General features: G+C 44.3%; 1 protein-coding gene across 1 annotated transcript; it reads left to right on the top strand.

The window, feature by feature from the left end:
* The first annotated feature begins 3371 nt into the window (after positions 1-3371).
* OAT (ornithine aminotransferase) lies at positions 3372-14001 on the top strand. Its single transcript, XM_066554848.1, has 10 exons — positions 3372-3482; positions 6570-6796; positions 7251-7475; positions 7602-7697; positions 8269-8396; positions 9689-9811; positions 10539-10667; positions 11318-11431; positions 12209-12353; positions 13178-14001. Exons 2-10 carry the CDS (start codon positions 6598-6600, stop codon positions 13336-13338), a joined length of 1320 nt encoding a protein of 439 aa, XP_066410945.1. The 5' UTR covers positions 3372-3482; positions 6570-6597; the 3' UTR covers positions 13339-14001.
* Positions 14002-14854: the final 853 nt, after the last annotated feature.

The following is a 14854-nucleotide window of genomic DNA, read 5'->3' as shown; positions in this document are numbered from 1 at the left end:
AGTTGAGTTTGAAAGATTAAAGGGATGTAGCTCTCAGCATGTTATTTTTGTGGCTAAATGGGTAGAAGGCATCATTAGCATTACCTGAGATAACAGATCTATGTTAATGAAATGCCATGCTAATGAAATGTCAAAGTAAAAAACAATGTAACCTTAAACCAGCATTTCTTACCTGGGAAAATCCCATTGATCTCATGGACTGTAAATCCTGGATCCTATAAGGCTATTTAAGAAACGTGAGTAGGCAACAAATAAAATTATGTGATTTTTTTCTCTCATACCAGAGATTGTAGAATCATGGTTTGAGTTGGAAGGGACATTAAAGATCACCCAGTTCCAAACTCCCCTGCCATGGGCAGGGACACCTTCCACCATCCCAGGGTGCTCCAAGCCCTGTCCAGCCTGGCCTTGGGCACTGCCAGGGATCCAGGGGCAGCCACAGCTGCTCTGGGCACCCTGTGCCAGGGCCTCACCACACTCAATATGGAGGAACTGCTTCCTAATATCCAATCTAGAGCTACTCTCTGGCATTAGGAAGTCACTCCAGGTCCTTGTCCAAACTCTCTCTCCATCTTTCTTGTCAGCTCCTCCAGGCACTGGAAGGCCTCAGTCAGGTCACCCCAAAACTTCTCCAGGCTGAACAATCCCAATTCTCTCGCTCCATCCCTCTGATCCCTTGGCTCCATCCCTTGGTGGCCTCCTCTGGACTTGTTCCAGCAGGTTCTTGTTCTTCCCATGCTGGGGACCCCAAAGCTGGATGCAGAACTCCGGGTGGGATCTCACCAGAGTGGAGTAGAGAGGCAGAATGAACAGGGACAATGTGTAATACTCAAAGCAGAGAGGTAATTGCTTATTTTCAGCCTTAAAATGTTAGGCTTTTCACAAAAAGTCATAACTTCAACTAGAAATAAAGGGTTTCAATAGCTCCTAGACAGTGACTGCCTCTGGACTTAAGGAACTGGGCACGGTACTACTGTGTATTCATTCAGCAGTCATGACTCTGAAATGTATTTTGCAATTTAGCACCTAAGGCACAACCTTTTGGTGCTTTATGAACTCATCTTTGGCAGCAGATGCAGGGCACTGTTTGCTGGCAGAATTGGGCTAGTGGGAGACACAAACATATTAGCAAATTGAGCCTTACTCTCTGTGTGTTTATAGAGAGCTCAACATCATCTGCTCTCCTCCCAGCCCTCGCTGCATCAGGCTGACTGCACATTGGGAAAATTTCCTCCGAGGGCGTTGTTCTCCAAAGGCATCAATGGTGCTGCTCCCTGACATCCAAGGTTTGAGCAATTTGGTTAGAAGATATGACAAGGTTCAGGAATATTTTCAAATTGCTTGCTTTAGTGACGGGAAGCTATGCAAATTCTCTGTGTGTCAACTAGGATATCGTGTTTTCTTTGTGCAAGAAATAAATTGTTTTTCCAGCATTGATAAATTTGTCAGGGCAATTTATGGACAAAGAGCAAGAGGCACTAAGAAGTTACCACTGCTAAGACTCAGGGGATTTTTGGTTTGCTTTTTTTTTTTTTGTTTGTTTTGGGGGTTAGTTTTTTGTTGCTCTTCTTAGTGAGGTGGATATGATAAAAAGTGAAATATGGTTGATTTTCTTCTGTACTCTGCTCTTGTGAGATCCCACCTGGAGTGCTGGAGCAGGCCCAGAGGAGGGCACAGCAGTGATTACAAGGATGGAACACCTATGAGCAAAGGTTAAGAGAATTTGAATTGTTCAGCCTGGAGAAGAGAAGAGTCCAAGGAGACCTCAGAGCTCCTACCAGTGCCTAAAGGAGCTCTAAAAGAGCTGGAGAAGTTCTTGGGACAAGGGCATGAAGGGACAAGAGCACAGGGAATGGCTTCTCACTGCCAGAGGGCAGGGTTAGATGGGATATTGGGAAGGAATTGTTCCCTGTGAGGGTGGGCAGCCCCTGGCACAGGGTGCCCAGAGCAGCTGTGGCTGCCCCTGGATTCCTGGAAATGTCCAAGGCCGGGCTGGACAGGGCTTGGAGCAGCCTGAGATAGTGGTAGCAGATGGAACTGGATGAATTTTAAGGCCCTTTCCAACCCAAACCAGTCTATGATTTTTTTTTTTTTTTTGGTAAAACCAGAATGTATTTATGAAGCAACCTCACAGTTCCCCTTAAACGCCCAGATCTTCTGGTTACAAAACGCTCTTCAGTTGTAATTTAGCCCGGGGAAAGGTCAGGGTTGTGCTGGCTCGCTCCAGCCTGTCCCTGCTCACCTGCTGGTCCCAGCTCAAAGCTCCTGCTCAGAGCACTCCGGGCCCTCCTGGACCTCACTCCCTCCACGTTCCCTCCCTCTCTCCCAAGGCAGCAGAGCCTGAAGTTTGGGGTTCCATCAATGCCCTTCCATGATGAGAAGGGCAGGGCATGGGGACACTGGATGGACCGTGACAGACTGGGGAGGAAATTGGTGTGTGTAGGCAAAAACACCTGGCACAGGAGCTCCATAAGCAATTCTTTAGCAACCTCTGTGAATCCCTGGCTGTTGTTCCGAATTATTTTCTGTTAGATATATATTAAAAGATTGGAAAAAAAACTCATGTTCATCTCTTGGGAAGAGAAAGGTCAGAGTTGAGCACACATAGAGCACTTGTCATCACATCCCTGGGGAACCTGTAGCCATCAGTGGAGGTACCACCACCATCCCACACACTTCCTATTCCCAGGAATGTTTTCCCAATTCCTCTCCTTTTTTTTTCCGTCAGTGCTCGCCCTTTTCTACAGTGACTTCCTCGAGGACACAAGTGCGGGAGAGCGGTGACAGCGGCGGGAGGGCGCGGGGACGGAGGAGTTCCGTGTGCGGGCTTCTGTGGCTACGAAGATTGCTCCCAAGGCTACTTCGGCAGAGAGGAGACGAGCCGCCAGCCTGAGGGACGGGAATGCCGGTGTGGAGGATGAGGGAACGTAGTGACGGAAGGGGGGACAGGATGAGCCGGTCCGAGGGCCGGGGGTGCCGGTGTGAGGGACACGGGAAGACGGTGAGGGAAGGGGGAATGAAGCCCTCGCTCAGAGGGCCGGGGTGCCGGTGTGAGGGACACGGGAAGACGGTGAGGGAAGGGAGAATGGAGCCCTCGCTCAGAGGGCCGGGGTGCCGGTGTGAGGGACACGGGAAGGCGGTGAGGGAAGGGGGAATGGAGCCCTCGCTCAGAGGGCCGGGGTACCGGTGTGAGGGCCAGGGGCACCGCCCATGAGGGCCGGGGATGGGCGGGGCGCTGGCTCGCGCGCGCCCGCCAATGGGGAGCCCCCGCGCCAAGGGGAGGTGCCGCAGCGCGGGGGCGGTGGCTGCCAATCAGTTCCAATAGCCAATCGGTGGGCGCTATTCAGGTGACGTCAGGCGGGAGGGGCGGGGCGAGGAGCGGTGACAGTGGCCCGCGGCCGCATCCGCCTCTTATCCGCGGGCCCCGGCATCGGCAGCACCTCTGGCACCGCCAGCACCTCCGGCACCTCCGGCAGCACCAGGTACGGCCCGTCCGGCCCTCGGGGGCCATTTCTGCCTCTCTCCGGGCCACCGTGCCCCGGTTCTGTCCCGCCGCAGCCGGCCCCGTCGGCAAGGCCCCGGCAGCGTTGTCACTGCGCGGTGAGCGGGGGAGGTGACAGTCCCTCCCCGCCTCTGTGCCTGTGCTAGCCCCGCTCCGCGATGCCACATCCCTGCCTCTGCACTGCCTTTGACGGTGGCCTTGGCGGGGAGATGGTCAGCGGGATCTTGTATTTCACCGCTGGGTTTATTGCTTTTCCTTTTTTTTTTTTTCCATTTGTTTTGCTGGAGAAAAGAAGGCTTAGAGGGGACTTTATCCTTTCTATAGCTCCCTGAAAGGGGACTGTAGCAGGCAGAGCTCGGGCTCTTTTCCCAGGTGACAAGTGACAGGATGAGAGGAAACGTGCTCAAGCTGTGCCTGAGGAGGTTCAGGTTGGACATCAGGAGGAAATTCTTCCCTGGAAGGCTGATTTGACATTGGAAGGGGCAGCCCAGGGAGATTTGGAGTCCCCATCCCTGGAGGTGTCCAAGGAAGGGCTGGATGTGGCACTCAGGGCTCTGGGCTGGGGACAAGGTGGGGATCAGGCACAGGTTGGACTCGGTGATCTCAGAGGTCTTTTCCAGCCTCAGTGATTCTGCAGTTCTTGTCTGCCAGCCTAGATCCTGAAGGTCCTGAGCTGTTCCTGCTGTGGTGCTGGTCTGCACAGGCAGCTTGGCATGTCCACACTGATGTCCCCCTGCCTGTCCCCTTGAGGGTTCACCCCTTTGACTCAGCTGGTAGAGGCTGCAGTGTGGTACCAATTCCTGTCTGCTCTATCAGCCTGAACCTGAGTGTTTTCATGTGTTTGACAACACCCCCCAGTTACCTTGGGGTGTTTTGCAGTGTCAGGTTCATACAACCATTCAATTTACCTGTGCAGTCTGCAGGATCCTGTCTGGATAATCTTGCTCAATAGCTGAGCAAAGCTGTTCAAGTGTTTTACAGCTGTGTTTTGAGTGGTTTTCTGTTCTGATGCAAGACCTATTCCAGTTGGTGTAATTTCCTGGTTTCTGATTCCTGTACTGCCTGCTCCAGTGCACGATCATATTTCTCACACTTGGTAATGAGTTTAATTTTATTTCATTTTGTTTGCTTGGATTTTTCTCCTTATTATGCCCCTCCTCTTTCTTGAAATTTCTGTTCACCTTGTCATCAACCCCAAATTTCCCCCCTCCTTTTAACTCCAGATTCATCTGGAATTCTCAGCTTTACTCAGCTCTTCTCCATGTAATCTTCCACACTTGGCTAAAGTGATGTGGCCTCGCTAGCACAGTGTGCAGGGCAATTCCCTTCATGGAGGAAAAAGCCCTTTAAAAAAATCTGATGAATATTTTTCAATATGCAAGAAGTAAAGCAAGAACCTCAAACTGGGGATCTGTGATCCTTCATGCAGAGAGGTATCTCTGATACAGGGCAGATAAGAGTTTAACTTCTTTGTACCTTTCATTTCAGGAATGTCTGGAAAATCTCCAAAATCTAGGAGCTTGTCTGATAGGATTAGGTGCTCTGCCATGGAGGTGTGCCAGGGGCCAGGATGTCACAGACCAATTACAGTTTAGGGGTTGAGCAGGTTGAAATTTTGAGTCATCAAAATTTTTTCTTGCACAGAGAAGTATTTGTCTTTTTTTGTTTGCGAAATCCTTGAATAACAATCTTGAAAAGTATTAACACAAAGGGCTAATCTTTAACAGCTGGAGACATGCCCAGAGTTGTGCAGCATTCATCTCTTGCTGGAATGGAGAATGCTGACTCTTCCTCAACACTTGGATTTTGGTAGATGGAGAAAATTCTTTTGGCTTTGGTTAGAAGTAAGGAGCAGAAATGTACTACCTGAGGAGCCTGCTGAAAGAAATGCCTCTCTGTTCAAGGCAGCACATTCAGGGTGTGGATTTTTTTCCAAAATAAATTAGGGATAAATCCATGACTTACTACTTCTGTCTTCTGCAAGCAGCCTGAAATAACAGCACCCTTGTGTGAGCCATCCTTGCATCCTGCTGTTGGTATTTAGGGGAGGTTTTCAGTCTGCCTGTGTTAGGTGGTGCAGCAGTGTCCAGGCTGCTCAGCTCTTCACTCTGCTGTGCAGTGTCACAGGGAGGCTGCATTTGATAAGCAGAGCACCTGTTGTGATCTGTGATCCTGCTCTGGGGATTAAACCTTTTGCCAGTTTGTCAGTGGGATGTTCTGTGAGACCAGAAACCCGAGCTTTGGGAACTCTTGGCTCTCTGCTGTTCCCTGCTGTGGGAAGAGCTTCCTCAAACAACTTTTCAAGTGCCAGCTCACATCCTCCTTCTGAGAAGTATCTTTATATTGACTGAGGAGCAGGCACAGAGAAGAAATCAAAGTGCATTTTCCTCATGAAATCCTACCCTCAGGTTATCCCTAAATGGTGAAAATACGAGGTTATGTATTCAGGGGGAATTGCTGGGAAAATACAGAGTGCTCTAACAATCATTGATATCTGACATATTCTTACTTTACATCTGTTTTTTGATCATAGAATCCCAGAATGGTTTGTGTTGAAAAGGACCTTAAAGCTCATCCAGTGACATGGGCAGGGACACCTTCCACATCCCCATCCAACCTGGCCGTGGACACTTCCAGGGACAGCCAATATTGAGGAAGTTTGTGGCATTATTTGTCTGATGAAAATCTAGTAGAAAATGGGCATTTCAATAGAACAAGAAATTTGATGAACTTAACTTTCTTCCTCTAGTTTATATTAGTAAATCAGAATTTAAGGCGCAGTGAAAAAGGAACACTTACAGGAAAAATGATGTAACTGCTTCACAGACTTGCTGAGTCACACAGTTTAATTTTCCTTCTGTTTCTGTAAGTGTAGAGAATAGAAAAAATGACTTGTTTGATGTTAATCCCACATTCATTTATACTTCATATAAGCTTTCTTGGCTGAATTGCAAAATAGTTGAGGAACCTGTAATCCTGGCAGTAAAACCACTTCAATCATTCAGACATTTCTTCTGAAGAGTTCTTAGTGCTAATTATTAACTTTCTTTATTTTTTTCCCCTCCAGACCTGTATCAGAATCCCTCAAGTCCATCATGCTTTCCAAGCTAACCCGCTGCCAGCACCTTGCTGTTCTCTGCCGAGGTCTTCATTCCTCACTGAGCTCTGCTACCTCAGTTGCTCCCAAAAAAACCATTCCGAGGCCTCTCTCCTCGGATTTCATCTTTGAACGTGAGGCCAAATATGGTGCTCACAACTACCACCCACTGCCTGTTGCTCTGGAAAGAGGAAAAGGTATTTTATTTAGGTTTTTCCTGGAGGTTGTAGGTGTTGTGGGTCTGTGGAGGTGAATGAGAACATGGCAGAATGATTTTGACCTGATTGATTTCTGAATCTTCGTTGGGTTTTTTTTGGGTGGGATCAAATTGTTGATTAGAGAGCTGGATCATTATGCATAAGGGCACCTGAAAAAATTGTGGTGTCTCTAAAATGTTTTAAAGTGTTGATAATTTCCAAAATCACTCAGCAAGAAAATTTTTAGGCCACCTAATTTCTTCTGTTACCTTGTGTGGGGAGGTTTAATGTGAGCAGGAGAAGGTGCATTGAAACCCTATCTAAGTCCTTGTGGGCTGTTCATATATTATCACTTAATTTAAATTTACTCTGGTCTTTAATTATGTATGAGGAGCCTTTTTTGGTCTTGTGTCTTTTTTTATTTTGTGTGCTGACCACAGGTTTGTTTTCCCAGGTGTTTACGTGTGGGATGTTGAAGGTAGGAAGTATTTTGACTTTCTGAGTGCTTACAGTGCAGTCAACCAAGGCCACTGTCACCCAAAGATTGTGGATGCTCTGAAATCCCAGTCTGAAAAACTGACCCTGACATCCAGAGCATTCTACAATGACGTCCTTGGGGAATATGAGGAGCTGGTCACCAAAATGTTCAATTACAACAAAGTTCTTCCAATGAACACAGGTAAAGAAATATTTTGTTCCCATTTCAGTTCTTGTCTCTGAGATTCACTGGCTGTGTAACATTTTCTGCTGCACTGATGGCCTGTTTCATGTGCAAGAGTGATAATGGTGCTGCTTTATGCTTTAGGAGTGGAAGCTGGAGAAACTGCCTGCAAACTGGCTCGGAAATGGGCCTACACTGTGAAAGGAATTCCAAAATACAAAGCTAAAATCATTTTTGCAGGTATGTTAAGTGTGTGTTATGAGTTGAGGACTTGAGGATCCGGACACTGGGTTACTGGGAGGCAGCCTGAAGTCACAGGCAAAGAAAGAACATCCAGTCCTCCATGCTCTTTTAATCACTTAAAGTGCAGGACTTTTTATTCCTGAGTTGTTGTTCCTGCATAACTTTTTTGTGGATTAACTCCTCAGATTGGTGCCACACCTCTCACAGATTGCTCAAGAGGTTAAGCTGCCCTCTTGGCTTCACCTACCAGGGCTTTTGTCCTGTATTTTCCAGGTCTTCTAGAAAATGGCATTATCAGACTTATTTTCAATTTTCCAGACTACTAACAAAACTTCAGGAAATTATTTTGTATAGTTGGCAGGTCTTAGAGTATAATTTTCCTTTGGTTTTTGATATAGCAACAGAGGGTATTTATGCCATCAATGCAAAATGCTAACCATTAGGAGGGGGATCCTAATATCTTGTTAGATAACCCTTAAAATGCATCACCAAGGGGAAAGTGTGATGTCATTTAAAGTGTTCTGGCTCTTGGTCAGTTTTGTACCAATTTCCCCCTTTTTTTTTCCAGCTGGCAACTTCTGGGGCAGGACAATGTCTGCCATCTCCAGTTCTACTGACCCATCCAGCTATGATGGCTTTGGGCCCTTCATGCCAGGATTTGAACTGATCCCATACAATGACCTACCTGCTCTTGAGGTATTTGACTATTTTTTTTCTTTTATATAGAATCATTTTACAATGTCTCTCTGGTAAATAGCAAGGAAAATCAGAAGTTTATACTTTGAAACATGTGCTTTGACATTATGATATCTGTAAATAGATATATATAAGGAATGTGTCTATTATAATTATGGATAGGAAATGTGGGTAAATTCTACTTTGGTTTTGATTTTCAGTTATGCTTTATGATGTGAAAGAAAACCAGCATGATCTATTTAATTTCCCACCCACCTGGTCTAGTGGAAATGTCCCTGCCCATGGCAAGAAGTGGGATGGGATGAGCTTTAAGGTCCCTTCCCACCCAAACCATCCTGTGATTCCATGACTAGAATTCACTGCAGTTGCAAATATTCATTTCCAGTTTCACAGCATCCTTAAAACCATGCCAGGCTGCTGTTTCACTTTCACAAGCTCCTGAAATGCCAGTGATTCCCAGTATTTGCCTGTGTTTTCTGAGGTTAATCCTGTCAAGCAGCTGGGGAGGGGTGACCTTGATTAGGTACCATTTCTGTGAGTAAAAACCTCTGTACCTGTTGGGGCTGCTTCATACAAGTGAGTGGGCTTTGGAGATTGAGGGATTATAGAACAGAGCAGCTTTTCTCCTTGGACTTGGCTTAGGGGGTACAAAGGTCTCTCAGTGGGCTACAGCTGCAGTGTGGAAAGGCTTGTTCAGGTCTAAACCTACAGCAGGCTGCCCATGGTGAAAGGTCTTCAAGTATTTAATGCCTTCATTAGAGCTGAATTCATTCTGCTCATGGGGCAAAGCTGAGAAAAGCTGCAGTAAATTCATGCTAGGAATCATTAGATCTCTTGTGCCTCGTGGACTTCTAAACCTTTTTGAACTTGATAGTGGATAATGTGCCTGTGGACTTTGCTTTAAGGTAAAATTGTCTGGAGGGGCTCAATTCTTTTTTTTTTTTTTTTTGTTTAAGGGAAGAGTTGAGCAATTGTTTGTATTGTATGGGGTAATAGGAACCTGAGGGTATTTCTGAGGTGATTTATGAACTGATAAACTGCTTGTCTGGGTTTGCAGTTTGCAGGGCTTGTACTTCCCAAGCCAGCACAGCAGCTGATTTCACACTTCCAACAGTGACACAGCATTGGAACTGAAGTGGCTCTCAGAGAGAGCTGTCTGAGCAATGCTCTTCTCATCCTTTGGGGAAGAACACCAGGGCTAGAATCAGGTTCTGCTACATGTATTTTCTGTATTTGACCTGAGTAAAAGCTTTTTCTTTTTGTCTCTCCTCTCCCTGTGCCCAATGTTGCAGCGGGCCCTTCAAGACCCCAACGTGGCAGCTTTCATGGTGGAGCCAATTCAAGGGGAAGCAGGTGTGATTGTTCCTGACAAAGGCTATCTCACAGGAGTGAGGGACCTCTGCACAAAACACAATGTGAGAATTCACTGTAGCATTAAACATTCAACACTTAACACTATATGCTGTGTTTACTGGTGTAATTTGTAAGGTCACCCTTCTATGCAAGGTGTACAACTTTGTATGCAATTCAGTATTTCCCTTTTCTTTCAGTGGAATAATGCAAGGATACCTCTTGTGTTTCCTGGCAATATCTCACTAAAGAGTACTTCTTAGCAGTGCACATTTTTCACTATTTCTTACTATTGTTACTGATTTAAGTTTTTAGTTAATATTCTTCAACTGGATTTATTTTAGATTAATTTAACTCCTGATTTCTTTTCCACAATATAAGTTTCCAATTACCATGGCTATCCAAGACCTTGGTTGCTGATGTGCATAACTGCTACCAAGAATCAGTAACAATATAATATACAATATAATTATCAGTATAATTATCAATTACAATAATCAGTAACAATATAATAACCCAATAATGGGTCACAGAATGAAACACTGAGGAGAATGGTTATCAGTGATCTCTGATTTAAAAATCAGTGGTCTCTCTGTTCCAGTAGAATTCAGATTCCTAATTTGTAAGTGCTAGTCATAATTATTTTCATATTTTCAAAGAAAGACATTGACATATTATTAATAAAGTTGTCTTCATTATTGCTGTGATACCTCAAAAATTGTATTACAATTGGATTAGGAATGACAGTGAAAGTAATTCCCTGTTCTGTTTGGATTTTTCTTCTCTTTAAAGGTTCTGTTTATTGCTGATGAAATACAGACTGGTTTAGCCAGAACAGGGAAAATGCTGGCTGTTGACCATGAAAATGTGAGACCTGATATAATTCTTCTTGGAAAGGCCCTTTCTGGTGGCTTATACCCTGTGAGTACTAAAGAAATACCAGTAATTTAAAGTAATATAAAATTACCCAAACATTTGTTGAATAATCTTTTTTTTCTTAGTCATCAACACTGAAAATCTGCCAGTTGGAAGAACAATAAATGTGATGTTTGTTGTACTTGGAAATTGTTGTTTGCAAGACTAACTATGATTTATGACCAGACAGTCCAGCTTGAGAGAGACATAATAAAATAATGGAATACCAAATACTACCTTTATAGCTGAACAACTGGCATTATTTCATTTGTCTGGCATGCCTGCATGGCTGATTTTATCCTCTTGGAGTGACTTAAATTCCTGCTGATTAGGCTGGAAATAACAATGCCTTGAACTATTTTGGCCAACTGACAGGATTTCTGAGTTGTTAAACCAAGTATTGAAGCTTAAACTCTTGAAATAATATTCAGTTTGGAGAAATTCCCCTGACTGGGATTGAAAGTTGTGTTACCACTATAGCTAAGTGTATTTAAGGGATTAATTATGGGATTGTCAGATCTGCTGTTCTGCTGGGAATGTAAATGTAATTTATCACCAGAGGCTGAAAACTTCCTGAGCTCTGAGGGAAGGTTTGCTTTAGATATATTAAAGTTTCCTGTTGCAAGTATGTGAATTTGCTGTCCTTGCCATTTTAGGTCTCAGCAGTGCTGTGTGATGATGAAGTCATGCTGACCATTAAACCTGGTGAACATGGATCCACATATGGAGGAAATCCATTAGCCTGCCGTGTGGCCATGGCAGCACTGGAGGTTTGTGTGTGGGGCTGGAGGTCTGGAATCCAAATTAAAAAGGGTCTCATGATCTTTGCTCAAAATAAATGGTATTATTTTTCATGCTGTGAGTAGAAATCTAGCTTTAAATAAGTATGGAAAATTGGTAGTGGTTATCTGTAGATCATAAAACAAATTCTAAAATTTTTATTGGAAATGTGGCCCACTTCCTGTGTTCTTATGATCTTAATGTCTTAAATGTCAAAATAAATTTCATCTAGAGGAAGTTTCAAGGCAATTATGTAAATTTGACCAAATACCCTCTTTAATTTCATGAAGGCATTTTGAAATTGGCTTATTTTACTATATCAGCAGAAGCTGCTGCTCTGTGAGCTTGAGAACAGGTATGGATCTCAAATGGAAACTGCAATGTCCTGTCCAGAAGGTGCAACTCCATTATTTTGTGGTTGCTTAATTGACTACATTGATGCAGGTCACACAGAAAACCTCATCACTACCCAGTACTCAGACTTGGAGAGATTCAGAGCCTTGAGAGGTTTGCTGTTTACTTGCAAATAACAGCAAACAAAGAGCAGTTTATTTAAAATAAAATTTGAAAGACATTATTGTTTCTTGTCGACACGAATGAGTAAAGGCTCAATACCAACCTGCTGGGGCTTGCAGCCTGTGCAGGGACACTGTGGCTGCAACAGCTTTTGTGAATCAGCAGGTTCAGTGTCATCACCCATCCTTCCCCATGGCAAACAAAACAAATGCAGTGCCCTTCAGCTGATTGTAGATCTGACTTCTCTTCAGGTAATTGAAGAAGAAAATCTGGCAAAAAATGCAGAAATAATGGGTAATCTGCTAAGAAGTGAGCTCATGAAGACTCCATCTAATATTGTGACTGCTGTAAGAGGAAAAGGGCTCTTAAATGCAATTGTAATTCGGGAAACCAAAGGTAAGGAAATAAAACCAACTGCACAAACACAGCATGGAGAAGTATTTTTCAACTTAGTTTGTAGGTAGGGGATGGCATGTAGACATGATGTTTGTGTTCAGAACATGGCTATAGTACTGCAGTACCACTGAAAATTAATTTAAGTTACTGTGTGCTGTTAAAAATAGAGTTTTTTAATTAAGAAAGGCTGACCAATTGTTTTTAAATTATTTGAACTCTTATGATTTGATAATGTTGAAACCTGATGGTGAATCTGCCTCCCAACAAATACCTTTATCTCTCCTCTTTGGGAAAAAACTGTCTACAGCTGGTACACCAGTTCCTGCCAGATTATGGGAGCGTGGGCTGGGATGAGTCGTTTTCAGAAGAGTTAGAAGAGTACAATGAACACAGGAGGATATAAAGGAGAAAAGAATTAATGATGGAGAACAAGTTTCTAGGGAGAAATTATAGCACAGTAATATTGCATTATATCAGAAATCTGAGTATCAAGGTGCTTGATCAAGGGTGGTGTCATTTTCCACAATGATGCGCTAAAATCCAGGTTACATAAACATAACCACCTTATCTGAAGTTCTGTCCACACGTTCCCTTACCTCCTCCTCACATGCTTCCCCTTTTAAAATTTATTTTAAAGTCTAACTGAGTGCCAGACAAGCAGTGAGCTGTGAAGGAGCAGAACTGTGTGTGCTGAGGCAAAGGACGTGTCTGGAGCAGTGTCACTGTGTGCAGATTCCAGAGAGTGACACCCGGGAACGTCCTCAATGTCCTGCCGATGTTCTCCTGCTGATGTTCTCCCTCTCTCTCTCTCCCTGCCCTTGCAGACTACGATGCCTGGAAGGTGTGTCTGCGGCTCCGCGACAACGGGCTGCTGGCCAAGCCCACGCACGGCGACATCATCCGCCTGGCCCCGCCCCTCGTCATCAAGGAGGATGAGATCAGAGAGTCCATCGAAATCATCCACAAAACCATCCTGTCCTTCTGAAAACATGGTTCTTACAGCCTGGCTGCTGACTGGTCCAAGAGGGTGTGTTGAAATGTGTGTGATGAAGGCCTGCTCTTGAAGCAAGCATCTCTCATTCCTTTTATCTAAGAGGACTTGACTATTAAAACATAGCTGTATCTTTAAATTATAATGGCTCTGTAGAAAATACAGAATGATTTTAAAGAATTTCCAGTCTTGAAACACTTGGAAATAAAGTTCTGTATGTACTGAACAACTAAGTTGGAATATTTGAGGGAGATACCTATAGAAATCTGCTTAATTGTTATAAGTCTTGCCCAAAGTTTAAAGTGTGATTTATATATATATATATATTTTAGGTTGCCTTGCACTCTCATATCACTCTCCAAAACATGACATTTGGCAATTTTTGCCTCTCAGCAAGATGTCTGTAGGATGGAAGCACTTATCATTGTGGGTGAATTTCTGTTTTTTATGTGCAGCTTGAAAAAAATGTCTAATGCTGAAGGTTTGACAAACTGGGTGTTATGCTGGTGGACTTGAGAAGCATCGAGCTGTGTTCTGTGTGTACAATATTTTGATTGTATGACAAGAGATGCTGTTTTCAAGCCTGGCCTCAGTGTTTGGCTTTGCAATTTTGTAAAATAAATCTGAACATTTAGATCTGTTTTTACTGTTACGAAACTTTCTGTCATCTGGATGTTTATATTAAAACACATTTTGCATTAAAAAAAAAAATACGTGGCACGCAATGAAAATACTCTGAGTCTTCAGAAAGAGCAAACCTCATAGAAATTTGGAGAAATTTAAATTCTTCTTAGCTGGTCACGCCCCCGGCCCCGCCTACACCCCGAACGCTCCAGAAGCCCCAGGGATCCGGCGCGGTGAATTTCTCGTGTGTTCCAATAGGATTGATTTCTGCAGGGCTTCCCCGTCTCCTTTTTGGGCACTGGGTTGTGGCAGAGTGGTTTTCCATGTTAGGAATAAGATAAAAAATGCAGGGAGGTGTTGCCGAGGAAGTTTGATGTTTTTGAACGCTGGGCTTATGGGCAAGGAGGGAAATACCTGAGAGAAACCACGGGGTAAACAGCACTTGCTGGAGACCTTTCAAAGCCCCAACAGGTAAAGCTCCAAAATTCTTGGCAGCACAAAAGTTGACTTTTTTTAGAGTTACAAGGCTGGCAAGGATGAAGGACACGCTCAAGTTTGTTCCTGCCCCAGCTCTGCCACTGTTTGCCTAATTGCCAGAAGGGGCTGTAGGACAGAAGGTTCCAGTCTGTGTGTTGGTACTTCCCTGTCCCCACTGTCAGCAATGTGTGTGTCACACTGCCATTGTGCCCCTCAGGCCACAGAGCATCAGATTTTCCTTCTGTGCAACAGCCATCCATGTACCTGAAGTTTGTGCTTGTTCTTGTTTCAGTTCTTACCCCTTTTCTCTCTTTTTTTTTCCTGCAGAGGTGCCGTTTTCTAGAGCCCTTGATGTTCTGTAATTCCCTGCTCCCCCACTGCAAGTCAAGTTCTCATGGTTTGGGCGCTG

This window comes from Molothrus aeneus, chromosome 8 (genome assembly GCF_037042795.1).
Source record: "Molothrus aeneus isolate 106 chromosome 8, BPBGC_Maene_1.0, whole genome shotgun sequence".
NCBI lineage: Eukaryota > Metazoa > Chordata > Aves > Passeriformes > Icteridae > Molothrus > Molothrus aeneus.
Note: the sequence above shows the minus strand (reverse complement) of the source record. Positions and strands in the feature narration are given on the sequence as shown.

What these genes read in the sequence shown, in the direction of transcription:
- OAT (XM_066554848.1), top strand. Translation starts at nt 6,598, where the DNA reads ATGCTTTCCAAGCTAACCCGCTGCCAGCACCTTGCTGTTCTCTGCCGA. An exon ending in ATGACCTACCTGCTCTTGAG is followed by an intron (nt 8,397 to 9,688) that starts GTATTTGACTAT and finishes CCAATGTTGCAG; the next exon opens with CGGGCCCTTCAAGACCCCAA. An exon ending in ACCTCTGCACAAAACACAAT is followed by an intron (nt 9,812 to 10,538) that starts GTGAGAATTCAC and finishes TTCTCTTTAAAG; the next exon opens with GTTCTGTTTATTGCTGATGA.